The sequence below is a fragment of the Cetorhinus maximus genome, chromosome 23 (genome assembly GCF_964194155.1).
Source record: "Cetorhinus maximus chromosome 23, sCetMax3.hap1.1, whole genome shotgun sequence".
Taxonomy (NCBI): Eukaryota; Metazoa; Chordata; class Chondrichthyes; order Lamniformes; family Cetorhinidae; genus Cetorhinus; species Cetorhinus maximus.
In genome coordinates, this window is record NC_135901.1 from 1,709,542 (window position 1) to 1,736,502 (window position 26,961).

General features: G+C 45.5%; 3 protein-coding genes across 4 annotated transcripts in view; 1 reads left to right on the top strand and 2 right to left on the bottom strand.

Moving 5' to 3' along the window:
* LOC144698102 (uncharacterized) overlaps positions 1–26,961 on the bottom strand; it is an 862,314-nt gene that overhangs the window by 61,565 nt on the left and 773,788 nt on the right. The gene's annotated exons all lie outside the window — the stretch shown is intronic.
* Positions 335–26,726, bottom strand: LOC144697706 (uncharacterized). Its single transcript, XM_078569714.1, has 6 exons — positions 26,454–26,726; positions 24,322–24,424; positions 21,964–23,095; positions 12,759–12,841; positions 3,299–3,566; positions 335–2,203 (listed from the first exon to the last, which is right to left on the bottom strand). The coding sequence occupies exons 3-6, from the start codon at positions 22,984–22,986 to the stop codon at positions 1,328–1,330; spliced, it is 2,250 nt and encodes a 749-aa protein (XP_078425840.1). The 5' UTR covers positions 22,987–23,095; positions 24,322–24,424; positions 26,454–26,726; the 3' UTR covers positions 335–1,327.
* LOC144698115 (uncharacterized) lies at positions 4,075–7,815 on the top strand. The gene is made up of 2 exons (XM_078570048.1): positions 4,075–4,114; positions 6,279–7,815. The coding sequence occupies exon 2, from the start codon at positions 6,382–6,384 to the stop codon at positions 7,219–7,221; it is 840 nt and encodes a 279-aa protein (XP_078426174.1). The 5' UTR covers positions 4,075–4,114; positions 6,279–6,381; the 3' UTR covers positions 7,222–7,815.

Consider the following 26,961-nt stretch of genomic DNA (forward strand, 5'->3'; position numbering starts at 1 on the left):
AATTATACTATTCACAATAAGCTGCTGTTTCCAAATGTTCCAGAGAACAAAAGACTTCTGTCTCAGGCTCGACTCTGCTGCTTCCCCACACCCCATCCCCAACTGGTCTGCATGTAGATGTAGTCTTTTAAGCAAAACCCTACCGAAGGTCTTCCCTGTGACACTGAGAAGTGAGATGCCCCTGTAGTCTTTGCTTTTGTATATTGTGATGATTTTTGAATCACACATATCGGGTCGAAGGGATCATACCTTCCAATAGAGACAGAGGTCGTGAAAGTGTGGCAGGAGATGGGACTTTCTGTGCTTGAGCAGTTTGGCTGCAAGAGCCGGGTGCCTTCCTGTTTGCTAAGAAATCGATGGTCTTTTTGAGCTCATCCAACTCAACCCTGACAGGAAGCTGTGGGAAAGTGTCAAACGGAAACTGGGAGATGTCCATCTCATGGGTGTACAGCTGACAGTAGTGTTCAACCCAGCAGGACATATGTTTACATCAGTTGGTGAGTACTTCACCATCTGTCAATTTCAATTTCAGGGGGGCAACTTTGGTGATGGTAGGACCAAGTGTGCTCTTGATCCCATCATACATAGCACGCAGATTACCATTGTCACAGGTGGTTTGGATTTCATGTAAGTTGATCCAGAGTTTATTTGCACATCATCACCCTGTTCTTTTTGCACAACTGTCTTGATACTTTTAAGTGATTGAGTGTTCTATGCTGTGCATCTGGTGGGCTTTGCTTTTTGCTTCAATGACAGATGCCATCTCTGCTGAGTGGGTCTCAAACTAGTCTTTGTTGTGGGTTCCACCTTTACCAAAAGTTGCTGCTGCTGTGTCAGAAATGATTGAATCAGTGACTTCCAAACTTCATCAATATCAATGTTGATTGATGAAGCTTTTATTGATGTGCCTGTAAAATATTTTACTGTTTTGTTTATGTTCCTTAATTTAATTTCATAATGGAGGTGTCACTATGAAAAATGTGGAAGTCATTAAGAATTGTCAGCAAGGATTAATTAGCACTTTCTAATTGGAGATGTTAATCGGAGGAACCCTTCAGACACTGAATTGTAGATTTTTCATCAAAGATCAATTTAGGATTGAAGTAAAAGTTCATAATTTTATTGTAAGCGGGTTCTTGTTGAGATTTCTTAAACTAAGGGGAAAGATCACAGATGGTGCTTTTAAAACGGGACATTGCAGACCCGAAAATCAGTGACATCTCCGGAACATTCAACTCCAGCCAGTTATGGGGTTGTTAATAACATCAGAATGCCAATGCTGGACCTGATTCACAGCAGCAAAAACAGCAGAAACCAATCCCCGCAGTCATTTATGAATTTGCTGGTGTCTCAGCAGGTGTTGTGACTGAGTGAATCTCTTCCCACACACGGAGCAAATGAACGGTCTCTCGCCAGTGTGAATTCTCTGGTGTATCACCAAGTTGGAGGACTTTGTGAATCCTTTCCCACACACAGAGCAGATGAATGGCTTCTCCCCAGTGTGAACTCGCTGATGTTTAACAAGGCTGGATGAACACCTGAACCTTTTTCCACAGGAGCTGCAGGTGAATAGCTTCTGCTCAGTGTGAGCCTGCTGGTGGTTCTGGAGGCTGGATAACCGAGCAAATTCCTTCTCACACAAGGAGCAGGTGAACGGCCTCTCCTCAGTGTGAATTTGCTGGTGTGCAGTGAGGTTGGATGAAGATCTGAACCGCTTTCCACAGTAAGTGCAGATGAATGGCTTCTCCTCAGTGTGAATAAGCTGGTGTGTCAGCAGGTGGGATGACCCAGTGAACCTCTTCCCACACACCGAGCAGGCGAACAGCCTCTCCCCAGTGTGAATTCGCTGGTGTGCAGTGAGGTTGGAAGAAGATCTGAATCTCTTTCCACAGTAAGTGCAGATGAATGGCTTCTCCTCAGTGTGAATAAGCTGGTGTGTCAGCAGGTGGGATGACCCAGTGAATCCCTTCCCACAAACTGAACAGGTGAATGGCTTTTCCACAGTGTGAATGTGTTGATGGTTTTTCAGCTGGGATGGATAATTGAATCCTTTACCACAATCTTCACATTTCCATAGTTTCTCTTGGGTGCTGGCCCCAGTGTGACTGTGTTGATGAATTTCCAGAAGGGATGGATAATTGAATCCTTTACCACAGTCCCGACATTTCCATGGTTTCTCCATGGTACCAATGTGCTTGTGTCTCTCCAGGTTGGACATTCAGTGAAGCCTCATCCACATACAACACTTGTACAGTTTCTCCTCACTTTGAATGGTGTGATGTTTTTTCAGACTGTGTAACTGGTTGCAGTTATTTCCAGTCAGTTCACTGGAACACTCACTTGGGTGTGTGTTTCTCGGTGCTTTTCAAGCCACACTAATGTTTGAAATCTTTTCCAACAGACTGAACAGATAAACATTTATCTTTCCACATTCAAAGGCCAACGATATTCAGGTCCAAATGAATTAAGTGAGTCATCCAGATTGTGATATGATGTTTGGTTTGAGTTTTACATCTGCAAATCCTTCCAATATTCTGTAAAGGGAGTTTACAAAAGTCATCAAAACAGACAATTCTAGTTTCTATGGAACTTGTTTTCCTGTCTTGTTCCCCCAAAGCTGTAAATCCCCGTCCCACACACTCTCTCCTCCCTGGGCTGAAATCCAAACCCATCTCACCATCTCCACCATTTCTTTCCTCCACTCCCAGTTTTCTCCCTCCCTCTCCTCTGCCTGGGTTCAGTTCTCCAGCTCCTGTCTGCAGACTGACAATAAAATCAATGAGTCTTATTGGGGGTTTGGGGCCTCCAGCGGGTGTTTCTGAATCCTCCCCGCCCACCTCCCAGGGTTTCCTTCCTTCCCACAGATCAGATCCTGATTGATTTGAGCCCAAAGTGTAACCTCTTATTTCTTGTCCCCCCTCCCCTATCCTCTGATGTGAACCATCCTCCACTCGCTGACCCAGGATGGCGGCCGTTAACCTGGGCCTGTTCCCGGGAGGGAGAAGCCCCGCAGCTGCAAACCAGGAGCTGATAATTATTCCTCAGGGTTTGCGGATCCACAAAGTGTTTCCAAATCCTCCCCGTCCAGCCGCCGGCTCCATCGCTCCCTCCCCCCGGGCCTATCACCGCGGGGTAAACACGGGGCCTGGGGCCTACCCCAGAAGTTGCTCCAGTTCCCAGTCCAGCCGCGGTTTCCATTCCTACCCTGTTTTCACAATCGCCTCCCGAACCGTCCGCTCCTCCTCACTGTCACCATGACTGACACTGAGCATGCTCAGAGCGCACACCCACACTGCACCTGCGCACTGGGAGTTGCCTCACCGGCCGCCGCCATCTTGGGAGAGGAAGACGGGTCTTGTTCAGAGTGCCAGGCGCATGGGCGACCATCTTGGAGAAGGCGCGGCTTTCTCCCCGGTGACCGGCCCGGGTTACCCGGGCAACCGGCCGCCGCCATCTTGTGATGAGGGTTTTCCATCCGGGTCTTTAGTGAAGGAATGGACAATGAGCTGGAGCCAGTTTGAAAACTGTTCAGAGGAAGGTCTGAAATCAGATTTACATCCAGATACCTGTAAGGACAATAAAGTTTACATCAATTGTGTGTTTAAAATGAAATCAGAATGCTGGAAATACTCAGTTCTGAAGAAGAATCATATTGGATTGGAAATGTTAAATCTGTTTCTCTCTCTTCACAGAAGCTGCCAAACCTGCTGAGGATTTCCAGAACTTTCTGTTTTTATTTCAGATTTCTAGCATCCACCGTATTTTACTAAAATTATTATGTTTCTTTGCAGTTTTGTTGCATAAAGAGTAAAATAATTGTGACCATTTAAATGTACAAATCAGTGATATTTATTTGTGTAACTGAGACTCGACTGTTAAGCCCGCTCCCGACAGCGACCTCTCACCTGACAGCTCACAATGCCCGGATGATTGACGGCAGCTCCGAGCCAATAGGATTAGGGGGCGGGACTAGAGGACCGAGCAGGAGCGGTTGGGCGTCGAGCCATTCGGAGTGATGGGGATGGGGGAGGGGCGGGGCTAGGATCCGACTGAAGCATGCGCAGTACTGGAGCCGGAGCTGGAAGAAGGAGCTGTCGAGTTGAGATCACAAAGGGTGAGAAATGAAGTCGGCGGCTGGAGATTGTGAACCGGGGGGAGCCTGGAAACAACGCGCGAGTTCAGACGGCGGGAATACGGTGGCCCAGTGGTAATGTCACTGGGCTAGAAGTCCAGAGACCTTGGGATGTGGGTTCAAGTCCCAGCACAGCTGCTGGAATTTAAATTTAGTTAATAAATCTATAAAGTTATCATCGATTGTGGTAAATCCCGTCTGGTTCACTAGTGTCCCTTTAGGGAAGGAAACCTGCCGTCCCCACCAAGTCTGGCCTGCGTGTGACTCCAGACCCACAGTGATGTGGTTCACTCTGAATCGGCCCAGCAAGCCACTCAGTTATGAATGCCATGTTATGAGGGCAATGCCCACATCCTATCATAGAATTTAAAAAAAAAACATGGTCTGTGCGGGACTGGAAACCCTGGTAAGAGGCCTGGCTTATGCAGGCAACTGCCTGTTGCCATCTTAGGAGGGGAAGGTGGGGTGAATGGGTAGTGATATTGGTGAGGGAATTGTCATTTGTGGGAGGGAATTCCAATCTTATCCCAGCTTTTGTGTCAATAATTGTTTCCTCATTTCACTCTGAAAGACATGGCTACAATTTTTAGACCATGATCGTCCTCACTTCCCCAGATTCAGTCAGTTTCAAAGAAGAGTCATAGTCCTGGACTCTGGGGGCACAGTGTAAACATGAGAGCCAGACCTTTCAGGAGTGAAGTCTACACACAAAGGGAGGTAGAAGTGAGGAACTCTGTTCCACAAACAGTAGTTGATGCGAGATCAATGTTAATGTTAAATCTGACATTGAACAATCTTTGTTAACCAAAGGTATTAATGGATATGAAGCGAAGGCAGCTGTATAGAGTTAGATCACAGATCAGCCATGATCTCATTTCACGGTGGAACAGGCTTGAGGAGCTAAATAGTCAACTCCTAGAATCATAGAAACTTACAACACAGGAAGAGGCCATTCAATCCTTTGTGTTTGCGCTGTCTCTTTGAATGAGCAGTCATGTTTAGTCCCACACACATGCTCTGTTCGTAGACCTCAGAGTTCCTCATTCTCAAATAACCGTCAATTCCCTTTTAAAATTCCTTATAGAGTCAGGTTCCAGCACTTTTTCAGGTGTGAGTTCCCAATCCTGACAACTCTTTGTTGGTGCAGAAACTGTTGAACTCGATGCTGAGTCTGGAAAGTTGTAAAGTTTCAAATCGGAAGATGAACTGCTGTTCCTCGAGCTCCCATTGAGCTTCATTGGAACAGTTCAGGAGGCCAAGGACAGAGAGGTCAGAGTGGGAGTGGGGCAGAGAATTAAAATGACAAGTGACTGGAAGCTCAGGGTCAAGCTCACAGACTGAATGGAGGTTATTCCACAAAGTGATCACCCAATCGTGTTTGATCTTCCCAATGTATAGCAGGCCACATGGTCAGCACTGAAGACAGTAACTAAATTGAAAAAAAATTACAAGCAGATCACTGTTTGTTATGAGCCAAGGAAAGATACTTCATTTGAAGAATAAGGGTTACAAAGTAAAACAAACCGATATCCAGAATATTAAATCTTCAGTCCAGTTACAAGGATTATTAACATCAGCAGAAACAAACCCAAACTATCAGAATGAACATGATTCAGTCCTGGATGTGATTAACAGCAGAATCCAACCGCTGGAGTCTCTGCTGAACTTGCTGGTGTGTCAGCCAGTTGGATGATGGATTAAATCTCTTCTCAGACATGGAGCAGGTGTCCCCCTCTCCCCAGTGTGAACTCGCTGCTGTGTGTCTTGGAGCTGATGGCTTCCCCCATGCACCAGCTGCTCTTGTCTTTCCATGTGGGTGGGGGCCATGAGAGATTCTACCAAAAATTCTGGTTGAATTGCAGATCTATGAAGTCCATCTCCTTTTCCCCTCCTCCACCTCTCAATCTTTTCCCATAGAGGCCAGAGTCTTGTGTCAGCCCAGACTGGGAGGCAGGTTCCCTTCCCTGAAGGACATTAATGAACCAGTTGCGTTTTTATGACAATCCAGCAGTTTTCATGGTCACTTTTTCCTCGTGCCGACCCCACAAATTATCGGATTCATTCAGCTCAATTTCACAACCTGTCTTTGTGTTTTTGTGGGTTCTCTTTCACGGTTCTTCATTTCTGTTTTAAATTCATTTTACAGGCTGTTAGAAGGATTTGCAGTTGGGAAAGTCAAATCAAAATCACATCAAAATCTGCCAGAGTCTCTCGATTCATCAGGACCTGAAGATCGACAGCCTTTGAACATGGAAGCAAAAAGCACTGTTCACACCAGGTCAAAACCATGGAAATGTGGGGACTGTGGGAAGGGATTCAGATCTCCGTCTGATCTGGAAACTCATCGACGCAGTCACACCGGGGAGAGGCCGTTCATCTGCTCCGTGTGTGGGAAGGGATTCACTCAGTTAATCGGTCTTCAGACACACCAGCGACTTCACACTGGAGAGAGGCCTTTCACCTGCGCCGTGTGTGGAAATGGATTCACTCGCTCATCCCACCTGCTGAAACACCAGCAAGTTCACACCAACAAGAGAGAATTTCAATGCCCCGACTGTGAAAAGAGCTTTAAAAACCCACATGGACTGAGGGAGCACCAGCGCATTCACACTGCATATGCACCGTTCAGCTGCTCACAGTGTGGGAAGAGGTTCAGTACATCACCCCACCTTCTGACACACCAACGTGTTCACACTGACGAGAGACCGTTTAAATGTCCAGACTGTGGGAAGTGCTTCAAAAGTTCTATGGATCTACAATACCATCAACGTGTTCACACTGATGAGAGACCATTCAGATGCTCTCACTGTGGTACTGGGTTCAGGCAATCATCTCACCTCACTGCACACCAGCGCACCCACACTGGGGAGAGGCCATTCACCTGCTCCAAGTGTGGAAAAAGATTCACTCAGTCATCCAACCTGCTGACACACCAGCGAATTCACACTGGGGAGAGACCATACACCTGCTCCGAATGTGGGAAGGGATTCATTCGCTTATCCCACCTGGTGACACACCAGCGAGTTCACAAGTGTTTGCAGGGGTTGGATTCTGCTGTTATTGCTGCTGTTAATCACATCCTGGACTGAATCATGTTCATTCTGACAGTTGGGGTTGATCTCTAATGTCAGTTGCCCAGTTCAGACTTAGCGTGTACCCGCACCATCTCTCAATCATATGTGAATAGATCATCATTGTCTGAAAACCTTGTTTTTAAATTTAAATCCACTCAGAAACTGTATCAAACTAAACGTTAAACAGATCACAGTGCAATCCTGCAGCTCTATATTGACCGGAGAAAGCCTGTTCTGTAACTCGAGGATGAGGCTCGGTAAGCTCTGAATGTTTGTAATTACAAGTAGGCTCGAGCTATTTGAGAGACGACGGGCTGTTCAAAACTGTTAACCGTTAAGATATTGAAGGAATTACTCTGAAAGTAAACTCACCAATTGATAACCTCAGACTCTGCTCCCGGCTGTAATTAATATTCAGCATCCATTCGTGCTGATTTACAGTGAACCACTGAATATCCTGTGGAATCTTTGTTCCTTGTTTAGTGAAATAGCTCTCCCCATTAGTGCTGAACTGCTGGATAACTCTGATTACATTTAGACACGTCTAGAAAGAATCTGTGTGCCCACATTTCACTGTGATTTGTAACAATAAACAACATTCATGGCCTGACTTATCTGGTATCCGGGTGATTTGTGAAGAAAGATTTAATTCAGTCACTCAGCAGCTTGGGGGGAACCAGACAGGTTTATTGAACATAAGAAATAGGAACAGGAATAGGCCATTTGGCCCTTCGAGCCTGCCCTGCTATTCAATACGATCATCGCTGATCTTCTATCCCAGGTCTGCTCTCTCCGTATCCCTTATTTCCCTTCAAAAATACTCAAAACTCTATCGACCTGTGTCTTAAATATAACTGAGAACCACCGCACCCTGAGGTGGAAAATTGCAAAGATTCGCAACCCTCTGAGTGAGGAAATTCCTCCTCTTCTCAATTTTAAATGGTCAATCCCTTATTCTGAGACTGTGCTCCCCCCCCAAACCCCACCCCCCGCCCCCCACTCCCTTCTAGATTCCCCAGCCAGGGGAAACATTTTCTCAGCATCTACCCTGTCAGGCCCCTTAAGAACTTTAAATTTCAATTAGATCACCTTTCATTCTTCTAAACTCCATTAAATTTAGGCCTAGTCTGCTCAATCTCTCCTCATGGGACAATCTCCTCATCCCAGGAACCAGTCTGGTGAACATTTGTTTCACTCCCTCTAGGTCAAGTATGTCCTTCCTTGGTAAGAAGACTAAACCCGCACACAGTACTCCAGGTGAGGCCTCACCAATGCTCTGTGTAATTGTAGTAAGACATATTTACTCTTATACTCCAATCCCTTTGTAATAAAAGCTAACAGACCATTTACCATTTGCTTGCTGTACCTGCACATTAACTACCTGTGATTCATGTACAAGAACAGCCAGGTCCCTTTGAATGCAAATATTTCCCAGTCTCGCACCATTCAAAAAAATATCCTGCTTTTATAATTTCCCTCTTTTATAATTTCCCTATCAATATTGATAACTTCACACTTCACCACATTGTATTCCATCTGCCATGTCCTTACCCACTCTCCCAATCTGTCTATCCCTCTGCAGACCCTTTTCGTCCTTGTCACCGTTTACTTTTCCAATTAACTTTCTTTGACAGCAGCCTGGATACATTACACTCAGTCTCCTCATCAAAAGCATTGATATCGATTGTGAGTAGCTGAGGCTTAACTACTGATCCTTGTGGTACCCACAAGTTACAGCCTGTCAATCTGAAAATGTCCCGTTTATTCCTATTCTCTGTTTTCTATCCATTAATTAACTCTCAGTCCATGCTAGAATATTACCCCAATCACCTGAGACCTGATTTTGTGTAATGACCTCTTGTGTGGCACCTTATCAAATGTTTTTTGAAAATCCAAATGCACAACATGTGCTGATTGCCTTGTTATCCACCTCACCCGTTACACCCACAAAAAGCTCTAAACAAATGTGTCAAACATGATTTCCCTTTCATAAATCTGTATTGACTCTGTTTAATCAGTTAACGATTTTCGAAGTGCCCTGTTACCGCATCTAATAATAGCAGTTGGCAAAATGCTACAATCGGATGTTAGACTAACTGGTCTATAGTTCCTCATTTTCTCTCTTCCTCCTTTCTGAATAGTGAGGTTATGTTTTCTACCTTCCATTCCTTGGGAACTGTTCTAAAAAATCTAAGGAATCCTGGAAGATCAAATCCAATGTATCCACCAGGTTATGATCCCTGTGGAGATCAACAAACCAAAAGAACCAAATTTACTGAACAACACCAACAAGAAAACCATTGAACAAGATTTCACTTTTGATACCTTTTACTTTAACAATCAAAGCAAAATCAACATAAATTAAACATGAATTAACAGGCACATTGCAGTCAATATTAACTAAAACTTACATATTAAAGAGCAGATGCAACAAAGGGAGATCTGCGTTTTTCAGAAGTCCACTCAGCAGATATGGTACCAATTTCAGCCACAAACTCCTTCAAAACTCTGAAAGTCCTCAGGTAGAATTCCAGCTTCTTTTCTTTCAGGATTTAGGCGCCGATTACATATTTCACTCCTGGGATTGGTTTGTTTCTTGAAGGTGAGATTATTATTAAAATGACAACACACACTGTGTCCACCCAGGGATCTCTCTGGACTAACTAGCACCACACAGTCAGGGTCATGTGTCTATGAAGAGGAGGTTGTTGTCCAGTATTTCCTAACCAATTCTCTATCTAAGTGATAGATTGTCTCTAATTCCAGGCACTTTCATTTTGTTAGAATCTCTTGTGTGGAACTTTAACAAATGCCTTCTGGAAGTCAGTATAAGTAACATCCATTGACATTCCCTTAACTACCACATTAGTGACCTCCTCAAAAATACAACACAGTTATTTAGACATGAATTAACCTTTTACAAATCCATGCTGTCTCTCTCTGATCAGCTCATATTTCTCAAAGTGATAATGGGGTGAATAATTCAGAATGCACAAACCTCCTGAATCTTTCCTATTTATGGCAGACAGAAGATGTAGAGTTAATCTCTCTTTCTGTTTCCCTCTTTCGCTCTGTCCTATATTTCTCCCTGGATTTCTTTCTGTCTCTGTATCCTCTCTCTTGGTCCTTCTGTCTTTTGCTTTGAAACAATTTATTGTCTCTTTTTGTGTCTCTCATTCGCTCTGCCTGCATTTATCTCTCTATTTGTCTTTTTCCCTCTCTCATTCTGTCAATGTTGTCATTCAATCTTTCTGTCTCACTGTCTCTCACTCCCTTTCTGTGACTGTCTTTCTCGCTCCATCTGTCTCTCCCCCTCTGTCTCTCATCCCCTGTCTGTCTCTTATGTTCTGACTCTCTCTCGCTATCTGTCTCTCAGCCTCTGTCTCTCACCCTCTGTATGTTTCTGATCATTTTCTGTCTTTCAGTCTCTGTCTGTCCTTCCCTGTCTGTCTCTCACCCTCCGTCTCTCACCCTCCATCTGACTCTCACTCTCCATCTGTCTCTCACTCTCTTTCTCTCACCCTCCTTCTGTCTCTCACTCTCCATCTGTCTCTCACTCTCTTTCTCTCATTCTACATCTGTGTCTCACCCTCTGTCTGTCTCTCACCCTCTGTCTGTCTGCCACCCCCTGTCTGTCTCTCACCCTCAGCCTGATTCTCACTGTCTCTTTCTCACTCTGTCTCTCACTCTCTGTCTGTCTCTCACCCTCTGTCTGTCTCTCACCCTGTCTGTCTCCCACTCCCTGTCTGTCTCTCACCCTCAGCCTGATTCTCACTGTCTCTCACTCTGTCTGTCTCTCACCTTCTGTCTGTCTCTCACCCTCTGTCTGTCTCCCACTCCCTGTCTGTCTCCCACTCCCTGTCTGTCTCTCACCCTCAGCCTGATTCTCACTCTGTCTCTTTCTCACTCTCTGACTCTCACTCTCTGTCTGTCTCTCACTCTCTGTCTGTCTCTCATTCTCTGTCTCATTTCCTATCTCACTGACATTGATTCTTTATTTCAGACACAGAGTCTCTGCCATTCCAAGATGAACACAACACCCGAGATGAGCCCAGACCTCACATTGAACACAATTAGATCAACATTCCCAATCATTTCCAATCAGAGTCTGTAAAGCTGACAATGAATAAGGACACCGTTAACCAGAATGGAGGGAAATCAGACTCATCCTGGTATGAGTTCGAGCCCCACCGATCTTCCCTTTCTGTGATATCACCGTCCCCTTATTACGAGTGTTGGGAAATGGCTGACTTGTGTGCAGCAGCAATGTTGATTTCTCCAGATATGTAAAATTTGCCACAATATAAATCGCAATTTAATTGGGTTTAGCTGTGTGTTTGGATTCTTGGCACCTAGGGAGAGGTGAAGGTGTAGTGGTATTGTCACTGGACTAGTAATCCAGAGATGCTCTGGATCTGTCATGGCAAATGGTGGAATTTGAATTCAATAAAACTCTGGAATTAAAAGTTTAATGTTGACCATGAAACCATTGTCGATTGTTGTAAAAAAAAAACCCATCAGGCTCACTAACGTCCTTTAGGGAAGGAAATTTGTCATCCTTACCTGGTCTGGCCTACATGTGACTCCAGACCCACAGCAATGTGGTTTACTCTTAAATGCCTTCTGAAATGCCACTCAGTTGTATCAAACCACTACAAAGTCACAGAAAAAAGGAATGAAACCAGACAGACCACCCAGCATCGACCTAGGCACCGGAAACAATGTCAATCTCAGCCCCGTCGAGTGCCATTCCTTTACTGTCACTGGGTCAAAATCCTGGAACTCCCTTCCTAACAGCACTGTGGGTGTACCCGCAGCACATGGATTGCAGTGGTTCAAGATGGCAGCTCACCAGCATCTTCTCAAGGGCAACTAGGAATGGGCAATAAAGCCAGCCCAGCCAGCGAAGCCCACATCCCGTAAAGTAAACCTTCAGAAAGTCTCATCGACCTCCAGACTTCTGTTCAATACATTTGCTGAGTGGATTTAAATTTAAACCAGGTTTACAGATGTGATGCTGTATTCACACATCAAAGGTGAGAGCGATGCTGTGGGACATACACTAAGTCCAGTAGCTGAAAATGATTAACAGACTGGGTTTTGTGTTCAGTGATCCCAGGAGTGTTACTGACACCTTCCCTGCATCCCAAAGCTAGGGGGGCCACTCTGAAAGGTATGGGGAGCTGTGGCTTGTCCATGAGAGTAACTGAAGGTCTGAGAACTGAAGTAATCTAAAGTTGGAAAGGAGAAAAGACCCAAAATAGAGCAGTCAGTAACAGGATATCAAGTAACCTCCTCTTATCCTGGAGAAATTAAAGACTCAACAAAGTGTGTGTCTGAAACAACATGAATTCATTTGACAGATATCAAAATATTGAACTCCAGCCAGTTATAGGGGTTATTAACATCAGCAGAAACAAACACCAACTATCAGAATGATCGTGGTTCAGTCCTGGATGTGATGGACAGCGGCAATAACAGCAGAATCCAAACCCTGCAGTCACTGGTGAAGTCGTTGGTGTCTCAGCTGGTGGGATGACGAAGTGAATCACTTCCCACACATAGAGCAGGTGAACGGCCTCTCCCCAGTGTGAGTGAATTGGTGTTTCAACAGGTCACTTTTGCTTTTATAGCTCTTACAGTCAGAACATTTAAAAGGTCTCTGATTACTGTGAACAAGTTGATGTTCAGTGAGGTTGCATAAGTGAAGGAATCCCTTCCCACACTTGGAGCAGCTGAATGGCCTCTCCCCAGTGTGAACTCGCTGGTGTCTCTGTAGGTTGGATATGTTATTAAATCTCTCCCCACACACAGAGCAGGGGAATGGCCTCTCCCCAGTGTGAAATTGCTGGTGTGCCAGCAGGTTGGCTGACTGAGTGAATCCCTTCCCACACTCAATGCAGGTGAACAGCCTCTTCCCAGTGTGAACTCCCTGGTGTCTCAGCAGATCCATTTTGCTTTTGAAGTTCTTCTCACAGTCAGAACAGTTAAAAGGTCTCTGATCAGTGTGAACAAGTTGATGTTTTGTAAGATGTGCTGACTGATCGAATCCTTTCCCACACACAGAGCAGGTGAATGGCCTCTCCCCAGTGTAACTGCGTCGATGAGATTCCAGCTGGGATGGAGTATTGAATCCCTTCCCACAGTCCCCGCATTTCCATGGTTTCTCCATGGTGCTGCCGTCTTTGTGTGTGTCCAGGACAATCAGTTGAAGCCTTGTCCACACACAGAACACATGTACAGTTTCTCCCCACTGTGAATGGTGTGATGTTTTATCAGCTTGTGTAACTGGTTAAAGCTCTTTCCACAGTCAGCGCACTGGAACACTCTCAGTGTCTGTCTCGGTGCTTTTCCAGTCACACTGTTAAAGGAATTTAAATAGAATTACACAGAATATTCAATGCAGAAACAGGTCATTCTGTTCAACTGGTCCATGCCAGTGTTTATGCTCCACATGAGCCTCTCACTTCTCTCTATCAGCATATCATTCTATTCCTTTCCCTCTTGTGTGCAGCTTCTTTTTAACTGCATTCACGCTGTTTTGCCTCAACTTCTCCCTGTGGCAGCAAGTTCCATACACTCTGGACAAAGACTTTGAACTTAAATAGTACTTTCTTGGGTGGCCGATGAGCACTGCTGCCTCTTTTCTGCATTTCCTGCAGAGGCTGAATCGTTGCTGATGAGAAAGCGCTGAGCTCTGTAGCTGTACTCCAATTTTGTCATCTCTGGAAATCAGGTGTATGAGGAAAGTGAGCTCAGCCTTCTCAGCTCCCAGAATAAAGCTGATACCTTGTGAAGGAACTTCAGACAAGTGAAGTGGATCACAAACAACTGTTGTATGAATCATTGTCTGGCTATGCTGCTGTAAAACGCCTCTGGATGTTAATGGCGCTATGTGAATGATATGAAAAGTATCTTCAATGAACAGATTGTGAATTGGAATTCTCTAACCTAGAGGGCTGTGGGTGCTCAGTCATTAAGTATAATCAAGACTGAATTCAGAAGATTTTTGGAGATGGAAGGAACGAAGGGAAATGGGGACAAGGAGGAAAAATGGAGCTGATGTGGATCAGCCATGATCTTATTGAATGGTGGAACAGGCTCGATGTCCTACACCTGCTCGTATTTGTGATGTTCTTAAGTTGTTCTTGCTGTATAGAGAACTCTTTAATTTAGTGGAATGATCAACAACAACCTAAGATTTTCTTTTGGTTGCATTCATTTTCAGAGAATCGTAGAGGTGTATCGCACAAGAGGTCATTTGGCCCATCATTCCTTTACTGGCTCTTAGAAAGAGCAGACTTGCTCAGTCCCACATCCCTGTTTTATGTCCGTAACTGTGTAACCTCCTCATCAGGTAACTGTCCACCTCCCTTTTAGAATTAGTTATGGAATCAGATTCCACGACCTTATCAGGCAGATCGCGACAACTCTCTGAGGTTTACTCAATTGCCCATTATGAAGGTTCAAAGAAGGTTTGAGCAGTGTAAGATGGTTTCAAGAATATCAACATCAAAATATGTTTAATTATTACAATTATTGGCTGGGAGGGCAGTTCTGTCAGTGTCCAAAAGATACTTGTCTCCTGGTCACTGGGAACCATGAAGCCACGCCCACTTCCTGTTCCCTTACCAAGATGGCCGCACATGCGAGTCTTCCACGCATTGCATCTACCAACATGGCGGCCGTTTCCCCACCGTCAGGGCGGCTGTGAACCTGGTCTGTCAATGCAGGGCAAACAGCCTCCTCTTCTCCGAAGCTTTAAGCCTACACCTGGTGTTAATGAACGTTAACAGCCCCATCCCCGCTTCCCCCCCACCACCCCCATTCCACCCCGAGCCGCACAATATCTTTACCGCCTCCCGGAACCAGCTATGCACCGGCCCGTCTCCGCCATTGTCACCGCGCATGCTCAGAGCACATCTGGTACTGCACCGGCGCATTTGACCCTGTCGTCATTGATAGGGGACTTTCTGGCCTGCGGGGAATCTGGGTGAACAGACTGCCATTAAACCACGAACTGGCGATGAGAAGAATGTCTTGTCATCCCATCGAGATTGCGGGCGGGACAGGTATATCCAACGTCAATTTATGCAATATACAGAAATCAGAATGCCCAGTCTCTCCACCTTGATGCGAAGTACAATGACCACCACTTTTCTGTTACTAACTCCAACCACTGGTTAAACCGCTAAATGTTTTCTCACAGTGTTTTCTAAATCCAGTGCAGGTCTGTCATTTAGAGGGAAAGTTACGAGGCCTCATTTTTTGTCACAAAACAAAAACAAAAATACCTGGAAAAACTCAGCAGGTCTGGCAGCATCGGCAGAGAAGAACAAAGTTGACGTTTCGAGTCCTCATGACCCTTCAACAGAACTAAGTAGAAATAGGAAAGGGGTGAAATTTCCTATTTCTACTTAGTTCTGTTGAAGGTTCATGAGGACTCGAAATGTCAACTTTGTTCTTCTCCGCCGATGCTGCCAGACCTGCTGAGTTTTTCCAGATATTTCTGTTTTTGTTTTGGATTTCCAGCATCTGCAGTTTTTTGTTTTTATTTTTGCCTCATTTTTTGTGTCCTATCAAAAAATCTCTTTAATAAATTGGCAGCATTATCTGCTTCAAGGTGGAAAGGGGTGAAATAGCTGCTGCCGATACACCAATGCCCATGGGACAGAGAAATTCACTTCACCAATATATCTGGCACAGGACTTAGTTTCGATTCCCTCCATCCACTGGTGCACTGTCTGTGCCGTATGCACAGTCTATGTGATGTGTTGAGTCCACATCCAGAGAGCAGAATTAATGGATAGCTACCTACAAATCGGAATTCAGAATATAAGAGTTAAGAGATGTTTCTCTGGTGTACTGGAATTCCCAACACTGTGAATCTTACCTCCTGGGATAAAGTAATGATCCAGTTTGTGGGGCACAGGGGTGGATTAATGTTCAGTCTACAGTGCACTTATCTTGGGAGTGGATTATGGTTCTTCAAGGTACACGGCAGGGCCAACAGCTCAATCAGCTCCACTTTCAGCTCAGGAGACCTCAACAACTGCACATACTGTCCACAGGGGAGATCTACTGGTGCAGTGAGGCCAACATTGATGCTTTAACTAACACCACCAAAAAACTGGATGTTGTGAAACAGAAACAACGTGTATTTATATAATGCAATAAAATATCCTAAGGTCAGAGGAGTTTCAGAAAGAAAAAACTGACACCAAGTTACATTGGACGATATTAGGGTAGATGGCCAAAACCTTGATTTGACAGGCAGATTTTAAGCAACTTTAACCTGGAGAGAGAGTGAAAGGTTTAGGGAGGGAATTTCAGAGCTTCACTCCCAGGCATGGCCACCAACGTTGGAGTAAATAAAATCAGGGATGCTAAATAGACTGGATGAGAAGAGTGTAGATACCTCAGAGGGTTGTGCAACTGGAAAATAGAGATAAGGAAGAATGAGGGCATGAATGAATTTCTGAACAAGAATGCAAAGTTTAAAATCGAGACATTATTGGACCAGGAGCCAATGTAGGTCAGGGAACACAGGGATGATGTGTGAATGGGACTTGGCATGAGAATGCAGCAGAGTTTTGGATGATCTCATGTTTCTGTGTTGAGGTGGGGTGAATGTGAGAAGCTGGTCAGGAATGTATTGGAATCGTGAAGTCTAAAATTGACACAGGCATGGATGAGGGTTTCAGCAGGAGATGAGCTGGGGTGGGGAGGAGACAGGCGACGTTATGGAGATTGAAATATGGGGTATTAATGATGGTGTGGATGTGTAGTTGGAAACTCATGTTGGGGTCAAATATGACACCAAGATTGTGAACAGTGTGGTTCAGCCTCAGACAGTTCCCAGGGAGAGGGATGGACTCACTAGTTAGGGGACAGAATTTGGAATGTTGACTGAAGACAATGGCTTTGGTCTTCCCAATTTTTAATTGGAGGAAATTTCTGCTCATTCTGTACTGGATATTGGATAAGCAGTTTGATAATTTAGTAACAGTGGAGGAACGGAGAGGGATGGTGGTGAGGTAGAACTGGGTGTTGTCAGTGTACATGTGAACCCTAACACGGTGCTTTTGGACTGTCACCTAGTGGCAGCTTGTAGATGAGAAATAGGAAGGGCCAGTGATAGATCCTTGGGGGACACCAAGTTCAAGTACTCTGGAGAGGAAAGGGAGGTCAGAGAGGGGGGTGGCAGTTTACCAGGATGGTGGGGTCAAGTGGGTTTTTTTCAGGATGGGTGATGACGGTGAATTTAAAGGTAAAAGGGACAGTGCCAAAAGAGAGAGAGAACCCCCGTTAACAATATCAGATAACATTGGGAAGATGGATGGTCAGCAGTTTATTGAGAATAGAGTCAAGGGAGCAGAAGGTGGGTCTCACGAGCAAGATGAGCTCTAGGGGAGATAGAAGACAGGAGAGAAATAGGAGAAAGAAGTGAGTTCAGGGCTTGGACAAGGGGCAGTTTGGCCCGATGAGCAAGTGGAAGGGAGGGAAGCAGCAGAGGCAGCTGATCGGATTGTCTCAATCTTGGTGACAAAGGACCTCCATGAGCTCCTCACACTTGTTGTTGGAGGTGAGAATGGAGGAGATGGGAGAGGGAGACCCCTTCAAAATGAATTAACCAGTGTTAGAGATATTAAAAAGACCTGACGGTTGTGTGTTGAGCACAAAGCTGATTTATTAGACTGTTATCCAGAATATTAACCCCTATAACTGGGTTGGAGTTTATTAACATCAACAGAAAAAGATCCAAATGAATATGGCCCAGTCCTGGATGTGATTAAGAAAAATTCAATCACTGTAGTTACTCGTGAACTCGCTGGTGTTTCAGCAGGTTGGATGAGGTTGTGAATCCCTTCCCACACTCGGAACAGGTGAACGGCTTCTCTCCAGTGTGAATTCGCTGGTGTGTCAGCAAGTTAGATGACGGAGTGAATGCCTTCCCACAATCAGGACAGGTGAATGGCCTCTCTCCAGTGTGAACTCGCTGGTGTGTCAGCAGGTGGGATGGCCGAGTGAATCCCTTCCCACAATTGGAGCAGGTGAACGGCCTCTCTCCAGTGTGAACTCGCTGATGTACAATCAGATCAGATGAACATGTGAGCCCAGTCCCACAGTGAAAGCACCTGAATGGTCTCTTGACAGTGTGAACACCTTGATGAAACATCAGTTCCCTGGAACTTTTATAGCACTTCCCACAGTCTGGGCATTTAAAAGGTCTCTCGTCAGTGTGAACTCGCTGGTGTGTCAGCAGGTGAGATGAGTGAGCAAATCCCTTCCCACACTTTGAGCTGGTGAATGGCCTCTCCCCAGTGTGAACTCGAAGGTGCACAGTGAGGTCAGATAATGTCTTGTGCCCAGTCCCACAGTGAGAGCACCTGAACGGTCTTTCGTCAGAGTGAACACGTTGATGGCCATTCAGTTCCCGGGGACTTTTATAGCACTTCCCGCAGTCTGGACATTTGAAAGGTCTCTCGTCAGTGTGAACTTGTCGGTGTTTCAGCAGGGTGGATGAACAAGTGAATCCCTTCCCACACTCAGAGCAGGTGATCGGCCTCTCCCCAGTGTGAACTCACTGATGATTTTACAGCACCTCATCTTACGATTAGGCACTTTACAGCCTTCCGGACTTAACACTGCGTTCAACAACTTCAGATCATGAACTCTCTCCTCCATCCTCACCCCCTTTTTGATCCCCTTTTTTCTAATAATTATTATTTTTTTCATATATATATTTTCCTTTTTCCACCTATTTCTATTATTATTTTTAAAATTTATTTCCATTCATTGTTTTATCTCCACCTTTTAGCCTATTTCGATCCCTTTCCCCCCACCCAACCCCCACTAGGGCCATCTGTCACTTGCTCATTCTGCTTTCTACCCTTAATGTCACCATTAGCACATCCTTTAGCTAATGTCACCACCGTCAACACTCCTTTGACCTTTTGTTTATGACATCTTTGGCAATCTCTCCTTTGCCTCCACCTATCACTGGACCTCTATCCAGCTCCACCTGTCCCACCCCACTTAAACAGCTTATGGGCAGAGTTTTATGGCCCCGTTTCGGCAGGGACGAGGCCGTAAAATGTGGTGAGACATTCTTAACCTCATTGGCTTTGGCAGAAACGTAAATCCCCGCTGCCGTAAAATTTCGCCCTATATTTCACTGCATTTCCATTTCTCTTTAGTTCCGACAAAGAGTCATATGGACTCGAAATGTTAACTCTGTCTTCCTGGTAGAGGTTGCATGTTTGAAAGGAGCTGTTGAGGGAGCCTTGGTGAGTTGCTGCAGTGCATCTTGAGATGGCACATGTTCATAATTTACACTATAACTTGATTAAACTTTTTAGAACCCTACATGAAACCTCATCCCGCCACTGGATGAGGTTTCATGTTTTCTCTATTCCCCGCCGGGGCTCCTGGCCTGCCCGCTAACCTTAAGGTTGGACGGGCAAGTCCTTTAATTGTTTAATTGAACATGTCAATGGCCTTAATTGGCCATTGACAGGTCGGTGGGCCCGCAGCTGATTTTGCTGCGCCCCTGCCTTCCTGAAAATTTAAATGGGGCGCGATGACATCAGGGGTTCCGCCCGACATCACCGTTTGTCATTTTACACATTGGCGAGTGGGCCCCGCCTCCTGCTCGCTGACGGCAAAATTCTGCCCTGGGAGTACAAAGGTCAAGGAGGCTCACTATAAAAAACATTATTTCTGCCCTGGCTGGAGGGTTGTGTCCAATTCTGAGCATCACATTTTAGGGAGGACATGAAGGCTTTGGAGAGGGCACAGAGGAGATTGACTCCAATGATTCCAGGGTTGGTGGATCACAGGACCACGGATCAATGAGAGAACCTGGGGTTGTTCTTCTTGGAACAGAGAAAGCGAAGAGGAGATTTGATTGATGTGTTTAAAATCATGAAGGGTTTAGATAGAGTGAATAAGGAGAAAATATTTCCAATGGCCAGTGGGTTTGATAACCAGAGGACATTGATTTAGGGTGATTGGCAAGAGAACCAGAGGCATCAGGAGGAAATCTTTTCAGTAACAAGTGGTTAGGATTTAGAATGCGCTGTCTGACGGGGCGATGGATACAGGTTCAAGAGTGACCTTCAAAAGGGAATTGGAGAAATACTTGAAGGAGAAATGATGCAGGGATGGGATAAAGAATGGGGGAGTGGCACTAACTGGATAGCTCGTTGAAAGTTACCAGCACAGATTCTATAGGCCAAATGGCCTCCTTCTCTGCTGTACTATTAGGAGATTCTGTGATTTATAATACAATGATTCATAGTAAACATGATATGATAGAATCAAGAGCATGGATGGTGGCCATTCAGCCCATTGTCCCTGTACTGTCCCTGAAAATGTTACCAATCTGTCCCACTCCCCTGCTCTTTTCTGATTGCCCTCCAAATCTTTCCTAATTAAATAAAAGTCCAAATCACTTTTGAAAGTTACTATTGAATCTGCTTCTACCAGTCATTCCGACAATGAAAACAATGACTTCAGTCTTCCCAATATTTAATTGGAGGAAATTTCTGGACATCCACCACTGAATATCAGACAAACAGTCTGATAATTTACCAAGAGTGGAGAAGTTGAGAGAGGTGGTGGTGAGGTAGAGCTGGGAGGTGTCAGTGTAAATGTGATAAGTGACAGTGTTTTCAGATGATGTCATTGTGTGGAACAGGTTGATGAGAAATAAGAGACCAAGGTGGATCCTTTGGGGACACCAGAGGTGACTGTGTGAGTGGGAAGGGAAAACATTACAAGTGATTCTCTGGCTATGATTAGATGGAGAAGAATGGAACCAGGAGAGAGCAGCCCCACCCAGCTGGACGACAGGGGAGAGGCGAAGGTGCAGAATGATGTGGTCAACAATGTCAAAGGCTGCAGACAGGTCAAGGATGAGAAGGGAGAATTTATCTTTGTCACAGTCACAAAGGGTGTCATTTGTGACTTTGATAAGAGCTGTTTCAGTACTGTGACAGCGGCAGAAACCTGATTGGAGGGATTCAAACATGGAGTTCTGGGAAAAATGGGCACAGTTTTGGGAGGTGACAACATGTTCAAGGACTTTGGAGAAGAAAGGGAGGCTGGAGATGGGGCAGTAGTTTAGAAGGATGGTGGGGTCAAGGATTTATTTTTTGAGAAGGGTATAATGATGGCAGATTTGAAGGTGAGAGGGACAGTACCTGACAGAGAAAACTGTTAACATAGTCAGTGAACATGGAGAAGTTGAGTGATCAGTAGTTTAGTGGGAGTAGGGTTGATGAAGGAGGCGGGTTTCATGGACAAGATGAGCTCTGAGAGGGCCTGAGGTGAGATGGGAGGGAAACTACAGAACGATGTGAGTTCAGGGGTCAGGTAACAGGGAACTTTAGAGGCAGTTCAGCCCCGTGGGCTAGTGGAAGGGAAGCAGTAGAGGCAGCTGATCAGATTGTCTTAATCTTAGTGACAAAGAAGCTCCATGAGCTCCTCACACTTGTTGTTGAAGGTGAGGATGGAGGAGACGGGGAGAGGGAGAGCCCTTCAGAAAGAATTAACCTGAGTAGAGATATTCAAAAAACCTCCATGGATTTGTGTTTAACACAAAGCTGCTTATTTGATTTTTATCAAGAATATTAGCCCCTTTAAGTGGTCTGGAGATTAGTAACATCAGCAGAAATAGACTCCAATTAACAGGGTTCAGTCCTGGATATGATTAACAGCAAAATCAAATCACTGTAGTTACTTATGAATTCGCTGGTGTCTCAGCCGGTGGGATGAGGTAGTGAATCCCTTCCCACACTGCGAGCAGGTGAACGGCCTCTCCCCTGTGTGAACTCGCTGGTGTGTCAGCAGGCTGGATGAGATAGTGAATCCCTTCCCACACTTGGAGCAGGTGAATGGTCTCTCCCCGCTGTGAATTCGTTGATGTGTCAGCAGGCTGGATGATTGAGTGAATCCCTTCCCACACTCAGAGCAGGTGAATGGTCTCTCCCTTGTGTGAATTCGCTGATGGTCAGTGAGTTGAGATGATTGTCTGAATCCAGTCCCACACTGAGAGCACTTAAATGGTCTTTCATCAGTGTGAACACGCTGATGGTACATCAGTTCCCAGGAACTTTTAAAGCACTTCCCACAGTCCAAGCATTTAAAAGGTCTCTTATCAGTGTGAACTCGCTGGTGTGTCAGCAGGGTGGATGAGGTAGTGAATCCCTTCCCACACGTGGAGCAGGTGAATGGCCTCTCCCCAGTGTGAATTCGCTGATGCTTCAGCAGGTCGGATGACTGAGTGAATCCCTTCCCACACTCGGAGCAGGTGAACGGCTTCTCCCCAGTGTGAATTCGCTGGTGTACAGTGAGTTGGGATGATCGCCTGAACCCAGTCCCGCAGTGGGAGCATTTAAATGGTCTCTCGTCAGTGTGAACACGTTGATGGTACATCAGTTCCCAGGAACTTTTATAGCATTTCCCGCAGTCTGGGCATTTAAAAGGCCTCTCTTCACTGTGAACTCGCTGGTGTCTCAGCAGGTTGGATGAAAGAGTAAATCCCTTCCCACACATGGAGCAGGTGAACAGCCTCTCCCCAGTGTGACTGCGCTGATGCTTTTCCAGCTCAGCTGGAGATTTGAATCCCTTCCCACAGTCCTCACATTTCCACGGTTTCTCCCCAGTGTTACTGCACTTGTGTTTCCACAGGCCAGTTGATTGCCTGAAGCCTCGTCCACACGCAGAACACGTGTACAGTTTCTCTCCACTGTGAATGGTGCTTTTTTCTTCCATGTTCAAAATCCAATGATACTCAAGTTCCGATCAACTGGACGACTCTGTCAGATTCTGATGTGATGTTTGGTTTGAGTTTCCTGACTGTAAATCCTCCTCTTCTAATACCCTGTGAAATTGATTTAAAACAGAAAAAAGGGAGTGAGAGAGAACCCACAAAAACATAAAGGCAGGTTGGGGAACTGAGCTGAATGAATCTGGTCATTTGTGGAATTGACATGAGGAAAAAGTGACCATGTAAACTGCTGGATTGTCATAAAAACCCAACTGGTTCACTAATGTCCTTCAGGGAAGGGAACCGGAAACCCAGACTGGGTCTACACAAGACTCTGGTCTCCATGGGAGGAGAGAGAGAGAGAGGTGGGAGATGGAGGGGGTGAAGAAATGTTTTATACATCTACAACTCATCCAGGAATTTCACAGAATCCCCAGAGCCTCAACCACCACCACCTAGAAGGACCAGGGTAACAGGTGTCAGTGAACACCATCACCTCCAACTCACACACTATCCAGTCTGACATCCAGTACAGGATGAGCAGAAATTTCCTCCATTTAACTATTGGGAAGAGGGACGCCATTGTCTTCAGTCCCCACAACAGACACCACCCCCTAACCACTGACTCCATCCCTCTCTCTTGCAGCTCTCTGGGCCTGAACCAGACTGTTCACAATCTTGTTGTCATGTTTCAGGCCAAGCTGAATTTCTGACCACAAATCACTAAAACCACCCATTTCCACCTCAGTAACATCACCCAACTGTGTCCCTGCCTCAGTTCATCCGCTGCTGAAACTCATCCATTCCTTTGTTCCCTCTAAACTGGACGATTCGACTGTGCGTCTTGTCGACCTCCCAGATTCAACTCCATGGAAACTGGAGTTCATTCAAAACAGCTGCTCGTCCTTACTCACACCAAGTCTTGTTCACCATCACCCCTGTGCTCTCTGATCCAGATGGTGGTAATTTCCAGTCTTACAGCCCTCCAGGATTATCTGGGATAATTGAATTCCGGCCCACCCCCAGCTCCAATTCCTCTCGTGCGTCCACAATCTCCTCCGGCCTCCTGAGCCGCCTGTTCCACCTCAGTCCCTCTCCACAAGCTGCACTGAGCATGCTCTGAGCACAGCCCGGCCCCCACGCCGGCGATCTGGGTTCCTGTTCTCATTGATAGGGGGATTTCTGACGCACAGGGCATTCTGGGTAATCCTACCTCCATCGAGACCAATCAGTGAACGGGCAATTTTTTTTCCCAGTTGGTAAAATGGAAGTTCCATGGACAAGGGGGATATTGGATGGGAAGCACAATGAAAGGTTCAGACACTTTATTGAATACTCACAGCAGAAGCACATTAATCTGATCGGAGATCACTTCCACACGAGCAGCCAGCGGAGTGGAGCATCTTGAGATTCCGGTCCCTTTCCAGTCAGTATTCACAGGAGCTGGGACATGGAAAAGAGTCTCAGTAAAATCTAGAATTTATTTGTTCACTGTTTTACAATGGGTCTGGGCGCACACTCGAAGTTTGTGCAGCCTGTGACTCCCTGGGATTATTAATCCTCCCCCTCCAAACCCTTTGGGCTCTCTATTGTTGGACTCTATTGTTTTTCAATGTCCTCCTGCCCTTGTTGTACCTGATCCAATAAAAACCCTCCTTACATCACACAGGGAACAGCTTTAGACATGTTCTGACTTTTCACCTCAATCTTATTCTGCTGAATGATCTCACTGACCGTTCCCTTTCTCTCGATCCGTCCGTCCACCATCTCTTTTCTGGATTTCACTCCTTCTTGTTGTTCCAGGATTTCATCTCTATGTCTTTTATTTCTTTTACTGAAGATTCCTGTCCATTGCTGCCTCACAGCCTCATCCTGTTCCCACATATTCTCCATGTCTAAGTGCTTCCCAGCGGCCGTGCCAGCCGTGGCCTCTATTCCAGCCCAGTCACTGATCCCTCTCTTCCCTCCACCCTTTTTACTGGTGTCACTATCACAGGGACGATTGCGGTGTTTTCCCAAAACTGCCTTAACACCGGGGTCTTGGCTACTGGGTGATCATAGTCCACCCATCTCTCTCCCTGCATTCTGACTTATGAAATTCCTGGATAATTCCCTTATCATCTGAACATCAAGGTCCTTGTAGATGGGATGACATAACCTTGGGGACGGGTGTGTGGTGTTCAGGGCACGTATTACAGGAACTATTTTAAATCTTGTATCATTATATAGGCTTTGTGAGTACGGGTGATGATTAATCCATTTGTGGGACCAATTTCTTATGGCAGGACAGATTGAGGGGTAGTTAGGGAAATATCTGGGATCTTGGGCTTCATAAATAGAGGAACTGAGTACAAAAACAGGGAAGTGCACCAACAGAGTTGTCCTGATCTGGAAATCTCTCCCTGAAAAGGTGCTGGAACCTGATTCTATGTTTAGACTCCACCTGCTTGTCCTAGATTCCCCAACCAGTGGAAATAGTTCCTCTCTATCTACCCTCTCAGTTCCAATCAATAACCCAAAAACTTTGATCAAATCACCTCTTAATCTTCGAAATTCCAGGGATTACAACCCTCACAGTATTTTAGCAGGAGGAATAGGGAGGGGAAGATATAATTCATGGCACAGATCTAAAGAATGTGAATGGACAGAAGGACCTGGAGCTGCATGTTCTTTGATCTCTGAAGGTGACAGGATGTATTAAGAGAGTAGTTAGCACAGCAGATTGGATCTTGAGCTACATAAATAGTGGTATTGAGAACAAAAACAGGGAAGTTATGCTGAATCTTTATAAAGCTTTGGTTAGGCCAGAATTCAAGAATTGCATTCAGTTCTGGTCACCTCACTTTAGCAAGGGTGTGAAGGTCCTTGAGAAAAGTGCAGAGGAGATTTACCAGAATGGTTCCTGCAAAGGAGGTTGAGGGCAGATTGGTAGAGGTGTACAAGATTATGACAGGTTTAGATAAGGTGGACAAAGAAAAGCTGCACCCATCAGCTGATTGTACAAGGACTCAAGGACAGAGGTTTAAGTTTTTGGGTAAAAGGTATGGGAGGTGTGAGGAAGAATATTTTTACACAGTGAATGGTAATGAGCTCGAATTTGCTGTCTATGAGGGAGGTGGAAATGGACATGATGAATGATTTCAAAAGGAAATTGGATAGATGCTCGAGGGAAATAAACTTGCAAAGATACAGGGATACAGCAGGGGAATGGGGCTGATTGGATTGTTCTAGAGATCTGGCATGAACTCAATGGGCCGAATGGCCTCCTCTGTGCCATAATGACTGTGGCTTTTTTGAGTAATCTCATTCTGTAATTTATCCCTTGGGGCTCAGATATCACGCAGGTAAATCAGTGTTACACTCCCTCCAAGACCTTTCTATCCTTCCTGATGTTTGTTGCCCAGAACTAAACATTGTTCTCCAGGTGTGCTGTAACCAGGGTTTGTGTGTCTCAGCATTTTTCCAGTCACACCTGAAATCTTCTCCCATAGACAGTTCAGACAAAGCTTTTCCTTCCCACATTCAAAGAGCGATGATATTCAGGTCCGGATGAAACGAGTGACTCTGTCAGGTCTTGATGTGATATTTGGTTTGAGTCTCCCGTCTGTCAATCCTCCACTTCCAGTAACCTGCAAGTTTACGGAAACCATCACTGTAAATCCAGGATAGAAATTGAAGAGAGAAACATTTCTTTTGATTTAGTTTGCTGTGTGTAAATCCTCCCCTTCTCACCCCCTGTAAAAGGAGTTTCCAAAAATCCATCCCTGTCAGTCAAGGATAGAAATACACAATATTCTCTCCTCCTGCTGACAGGCATATGGATAACCGCGCATGCGCCCTGCTGCACATTGGCCACTATAAAGATGGCGGCCGTTAACCCGGGCCTGTGACCCAGAGGAGTTCAAGCGATCTCGCCCCGTCCCGGGTAAACAGGACCGGTAGTTTCTTAGTCGGGGTTTGAGGCCTCCACCGAGTATTTA